Below are 6000 nucleotides of genomic sequence, written 5' to 3' on the forward strand. Positions count from 1 at the left end.
CCCAGCCCACTGGCCCCTTAAAACACATTTTGGGATGTGTGGTACAGGGCCAGCTTGCATGTAGTACGCTAAGCCTGTGCTGCGCCATCAGCATCCCAAATGACGCTGGTTTGTGTCCCGACTGCTCCACTTCCCACCCAGCTCCCTGCTTGTGTCCTGGGAAAGTAGCAGAGGACGGCCCAAAGCCTTGGGACCCTGCACCTGTGTGGGAGACCTGGAGGAAGCTCCTGGCTCCTGACTGGCCTTGCAGCCATCTGGGGAGTGAATCAGCAGATGGAGGATCTCTCTCTTTCTCTCTGCCTTTTAAATTAAAAAAAAAAAAAAAAAAGAACTTTAAAAAAATTGATTATAGGCGATTTTCACTCGGTGTTTATACGTACCTGTCTTCTTGCAAATAACAGAAGCTTCAACAATAAACATTTAAAATAGCCAGACAAAGCGGGGAGGGCCAAGGCAGGCGCCCCCCCACCTGGAATCCTCAACTTTCCAGCTCACCAGCTGCCGGTCACCGAGCCCTGCGCTGCTCCACTCCCTGTGACCAGAGAGGAAGTGCAGAGGTTTGCACAGCTTCCAGATCACACAGTAGGGAAGAGGTGAAGCCCCATCAGCCCATGCCCACCGCTCAGGGAACTGGCCAGGGGCTGGGCAGCCTGCCCCTCGGGGCCTGCCTGCAGGCGGGCAGCAGCTTACCTGGCAGCACTTCTCTGCCAGTGATGGGTACTAACCCCGGGGCTCACCGGTCAGGCAGCGGCAAGCTGAGGCTGCACCTACAGGGTCAGCCACTGGAGACCCCCGGGAGCTGGGCGTGGGTGGTCCACACTGCCACACGAGCCACACGTGTGCCTGTGAGCATGGCATGGGCCATTCGGCCGCTGGAGGCTGCTATGAGCTGGTGCTGCTCACCGTCCGTCCATGTTCCCGTCCCCGAAGGGAGGGCGGGTGCCAGCACAGTGCTGCCAGCCACCTCCCACAGCCCCAGCCCCCTGGCCAGATGGGCTCCCATATGGCCTGTGGGTGCTGCCGCTGGGCCTGCTGTGGGTCAGGAAACAGGTGCCCCTGCCCAGGGCCTGCAGCTGAGTCACCAGCCCCTGCTTAGCCCTCCCCAGCGGGGGGCCATCTGCCCCGGGGCCATCAGCCCAGCCAGACCCCCTTCCTGGCCACCAATTTCCAGCAGACACCAGGCGGTGGGTCACCCAGGGCTGCAGTGGGTCACCCAGGCCCAGGGATGTGGTGGGCTGGGGACAGGGGGTAGGCTGGGGAACGGGAGGAGGGGGCAGTGGTGGCTGAAAGAGGAGAGGGCTCCCACCAGGAGACAAGGTGGCTGCAGGCCAGGAGTCCAGCACTGGCAGGTGGCCGAGGCTGCAGCGTCACAGCAAGGAACACTGTCCACTTGGAGCTATGGCTGCGTGGCAGCTCCGACAGAGGGACAGTCCTGGGGGCCAGTGGCCGGGAGCCCCCAGCCACTGCGGGGGCTCATATAGCCGAGCTGGGAGTCAACCTCATGGTGGGGCGCCTGTTGAGTTGCAGTCGGTTAAGCTGCTACCAGCATGCCAGCTTTCCATGCAGATGCCAGTCCTAAGTCTTGGCTGCCCCACTTGCAATTCAATTCTCTGCTAATGAGCCCAGGGAGGCTGAGTACCCAGTGCTTATACTCAGTATTCAGTGCTTGGGGCCTTGTTCCCACAGGGCAGACCCGGATGGAGCCCCCTGACTCCTGGTTCTGCCCAACCCTGACTGTTGCACCACTCTCACCACTGCTCCACTTGCTAACAACTTGAGCAACTTGAGCTGGCACCTGCAGAAGATGCAGCAGGGGCTGGTGTTGGTGGGGCTGTCCGTAGCCGAGCCCCATTGCGCCCTTTGCCTCTCTCATCCTTCCTCCTTGCAGGGGCCCCCAGGAAAGGCACCGTGGCTTCCTGTGGACACCCAGCAGGCGCTTCATGTCCCCCTCGGAACCTGTTCACGAGATTCCCTTAGTGGATGAACAGCCCGACCCTTGGCGGGCCGCCTGCCCTCAGCGTGGCCCCTTGGTTTCTCCTGGTGGGTGCCGCCCTCTCCTTGGCCTGAGAACCAGGCTGTCTATGGCTCATGGTTGCTGCCGGAGCCCACGGGGGCTCAGGGCTGAGTGCTCTGTGCCCTGACCGCTGCGATGTCTCCTGCTGGGCGGTGGGTGGAGTTGCTGAGCGGAGCTGAGCCAGGCTGTGAGGCAGTGGGGTAAGATGCTGCCGGCTGCATTACCCTAATGGGGAGCCATTTCGCCTGCCACTCACTGTGCCATCTGTGACAAGTTGACAATGGCTCTCTTTGGGTCACAGCTGAGCGAGGAACCCATTAGAAGCCTGGCCGTGGCTGCCGGCACAGCCTGTGTCCCGAAGCAGGTGCCGGCTCCCCGGCCAGTCTGTCCTCATTCACGACTGACCGGGGGAGGGAGGGTCCCTGTGGGCTGCCTTGCTTGGCTCCTACGTGCCCTGCGCGGCTAGCCTTGGGAACAGTGGGCAGCCCCGCTGGGGGGGGCAGTGACTCAGGTGCTGCTGCCTGCTAGGGCATCCTGGCACCTTCTCCAAACGCTGTCCCTGCTTGCTAGAGCTACATGCTGGATTTCCTGTCCTCCAGCCAAGCCCACCGCGGCCACAGCCTCTGCCTCTCTCTCCCTCCCAGGCTGTCAGAAACAGGAGTGACCACAGCCAAATCCCACCTGTGGGACACCCCATGTGACCAAGTCTGTTCCAGGATCCCTCTCTGAGCCATGCCAGCCCAGCATCCTTCCGCCCCTCCCATAACCCACACCTGCACCTTCCTGGCTGCCCACTGGCAGTGGCCAGGGTCTGCTGGGGGGTGGGGCCTCTACACATGCAGGGATGGGTTGGGGAGGGTCTCCACTGCCCCTGCCGGAGGAGGGTGGGCTCTGAACCTGCTGCCCTCTGGTGGTCTGCGCGCTCCGCCCCGTGGGGCTGGGGGCTCGGGCTAGGGACACGCGGATGGGGGCTCTCTCCCGCAGGGACGGGGACCTTCCTCTGTCCCCCCACTAGCCTAACGCAGGACCCCGACGCCGCCTGCAAGACCCGAGTGGCGGCCTCTCCCGCCCCGGACGCGGGCTGGCGGGGGCGCTGGGCGGCGCTGCACCCCGTGACGCGGCCGCGCCTCCCCGGCAGGCGCGGATAAAGAGCAGCTGCGGCGGCGGCTCCGGCAGAGCACGTCGGGGGAGCCCGGCCGCCCGCTGCCCGCGCCCTCGGGGACCCGCCTGGACGCCGCCGGACAGCCTGCACTCGCCGTCTGCGCCGACCGGCCCCCAGCAGCCCGCGACAGGCGCTCAAGGTGCCCGCGCTCCCTGGCCGTCCCCGGCGGTCCGGGCTCCCCGTCCCCTCCCGTGCGCCCCGCTCTCCGTCCCCACCCCCGCCCGGCCCGACGCCCCTCGTCCTCCCCTGCAGATGGCCCGGGCCGGCGCCCTCCTGCTCGCCTGCCTGCTCCTCGCCGCCGCGCTGCCGACGACGCGGGCGCTGCCGCTGCCGGTGAGTCGGTCCGCAGCCCGCGGAGCGCGCGGGACGCGAGCGGGGAGCGCTCTGCGGATGCGGACCTGTCTTCCCCGGACGGCCGTGCGCCCGCAGCGCGCGGTTCCTGCTCGTGTCCACTACGATCCCCTTCTGTTCCTTTTCAGGCCAAGGAGAAGAGAGGCTGGACTCTGAACAGCGCCGGTTACCTGCTGGGCCCACGTGAGTGGTCTCGCCTGAGCTGCCCTGCTCGCGGAGGACATGGCAGGGGGACATGGCAGCCAGAGGGAGGAAGCAGTGCCCCTGGGGTGGCCAGTGTGGGCTTCGGCACCCCACTCTCTCTCCCTGAACCCAAGAAATTGGCTTCTTTTTCCAGCTCCTCTGTCCTGACCCTGGAAACCCCTGCCCCACCCCCATAACTCAGCTTTGGGAGGGAGTGGCCGGGCTGCAGTGGACAGCTGCTGGCCAGGCTGCGGACCTGACAGTCGCCAGGCGTCTGCCCCCTGGGGGATTTGTGTTTGGGGTCCTTGTGGTGCTCGGCCATGGGGGGAGAGGCCTCATCACCTTGTCTTACAGACTCTGCTTGTCACTGTGCTTGTCTGGGATGTCCCAGAGCCTGTGGCTCCCTGCCCCTGCACGGCTTGCTGCCTGCCTAGGACCTCTGAATGGCACCAGGAGGTGGCCAGCACCAGGGACACTCTGCTGGTGGGGCTGGCTCCAGCCCGGGCACTGCAGGCTGACTGAGCCCTCCTCTTGCCCACGGTGGGGTCCTCAGACACTGGGCCCCCTCCTGTGGTCTTGGGTACCTGCTCATGAATGCTGTAAACCACCGCTCACCCATGGCCCTGGCACACGCAGCCGGGCCACTCATCCTCTCTCCTCGGGACCTGGGCTCTCCTTTGGGGTGCGGTTGTGTGTGGGTTCCCAGCAGCCCTGGGAAGGGCGGGGTGGCAGCGTCCAGATGACTCTTTCCCCCTCTTTCCCACCCCCATCCGTCCACAGACGCCATTGACAACCACAGGTCCTTTAACGACAAGCATGGCCTCGCTGGCAAGCGGGAACTCCCACCGGGAGAGCCCCTCAAGCCAGGTGAGAGAGCGCGTCTCCCAGGGGTATGCACCTGCACTGGCCGCCCCTGTGGCCAAGGCCGAGCCCGCCCCACCTGCCCAGCTGCAGCAGAAGCTGGGACCCGGCCAGGATGCGCCAAGGGCTTCTGGTCTCCCTCGCGGCACGGGCCATCCGCTGGGGGCCTGGAGCCACAGCCCTCCGGCTGCAGGGGGCCAGGCCGTGGGTACCCTGGGCTGAGGCTGGGCCAGGGCAAGGACACACAACCCGTGGCCCTTGGGCTGTGTAAGCCAGCATGGGCTGCTTTGCAGGGGCTTCTGACACGTCGCTGTCCGAGGCCGCGGTGCGCTCACTCATGGACTTCCTCACGTTCCTGCGCCTCAAAGGTATGTGACCTGCCGGCAGCTGCCCCCGCCAGCATCCAGGAGCAGCCCACCACCCGCTGCCCGCCCCAGGACTGTCCCCTGCCAGGGGAGTCAGGATGGCTCTGGGGACAGTTGGCCGCCCTGGGGATAGGCTTAGCGATGGGGTGACAACAGCCCAAGCTCCTCGGGCAGTGGGGCCACAGGCCGGCTTCCTGGTGAGCAGGAGTGGGTTAGCAATGAGGCCAGCTGGGGTCCTGGCACGGAGACCTCATGCTGTCAGTCTCGCTGCCTGTGTAGACTTGAATGTCTTTCTCCTCTCCCCTGCCTGTGCCCAGCGGCCTGCGGGGACATATGTTTTGATTCAAATTTTCTAACACAAAAGCGCTTCCATCTGGTGGGAGTCACTTCTTCCGAGCTCAAAACGCCCACTGAATTCGGGGTGCAGTCCTTGAGGTGGGACTTGCAGAGTCGTGCCCAGGACTGCTGTGGGAGGGCAGTGAGCCCCGGGGCCTGCTGTGTGCATGGGGCTGGCTGTTGACCCCACTGTCCCCCTGCAGAGGCTGGCGCCCTGGACAGCCTGACCGACCTCCCCGTGGCAGGATCGTCAGAGGACGCCGGGTGGTCCTGACTGGACGCTGCCCTGCGCATGCGTGTCTGCGCTGTGAACTTGGGCGATGGGTTCCTGGTCCCAGCTTGCGAGAGCAAACCCTGCCTGACCTCGACTTAACTCTGCTACCCTATTTAAGATTTCTTTTTTTCTGAGTGGCAAAATAAAAACAGCAATGGTCCCAGCTGTCTCGCTTGTCCTCCCTCTGTCTTGCACAGGGTCAGGCTGGGGCTTGGCCCCGCCCCTGCCGCAGGGCCCCCCAGGAAGGTGGAGGTGGGTTGTCCTGCGGCTGAGCCACCACTCGGATCATGTGTTGTCCAGCGGGGAAGCCACTTACAGCAGGGGCAGACCCCGGCCAGTCTTTAAATCTGTTGGCCAAGGGAAGGACGAGGTCAGATCTGCGGCTTTGGGAGTGGTGGGCAAGCATTCAAGTTCATTCCACAAGGAGGGGAGAGAATGGGCAAGCAGGAGGAGC

At 64.7% G+C, this 6000-nt stretch overlaps 1 protein-coding gene across 1 annotated transcript; it reads left to right on the top strand.

Moving 5' to 3' along the window:
• The first annotated feature begins 3428 nt into the window (after window positions 1-3428).
• Window positions 3429-5546, top strand: GAL (galanin and GMAP prepropeptide). The gene is made up of 5 exons (XM_040970812.1): window positions 3429-3509; window positions 3656-3710; window positions 4491-4577; window positions 4865-4939; window positions 5476-5546. Exons 1-5 carry the CDS (start codon window positions 3429-3431, stop codon window positions 5544-5546), a joined length of 369 nt encoding a protein of 122 aa, XP_040826746.1.
• The last annotated feature ends 454 nt before the right edge of the window (window positions 5547-6000 follow it).

Source organism: Ochotona curzoniae, unplaced genomic scaffold, assembly GCF_017591425.1.
Source record: "Ochotona curzoniae isolate NIBS_2020 unplaced genomic scaffold, NIBS_Ocur_1.0 scaffold_4937, whole genome shotgun sequence".
In the NCBI taxonomy this organism is placed as follows: domain Eukaryota; kingdom Metazoa; phylum Chordata; class Mammalia; order Lagomorpha; family Ochotonidae; genus Ochotona; species Ochotona curzoniae.

What these genes read in the sequence shown, in the direction of transcription:
- GAL (XM_040970812.1), top strand. Translation starts at nt 3,429, where the DNA reads ATGGCCCGGGCCGGCGCCCTCCTGCTCGCCTGCCTGCTCCTCGCCGCC. An exon ending in CGCGGGCGCTGCCGCTGCCG is followed by an intron (nt 3,510 to 3,655) that starts GTGAGTCGGTCC and finishes GTTCCTTTTCAG; the next exon opens with GCCAAGGAGAAGAGAGGCTG. An exon ending in CACGTTCCTGCGCCTCAAAG is followed by an intron (nt 4,940 to 5,475) that starts GTATGTGACCTG and finishes GTCCCCCTGCAG; the next exon opens with AGGCTGGCGCCCTGGACAGC.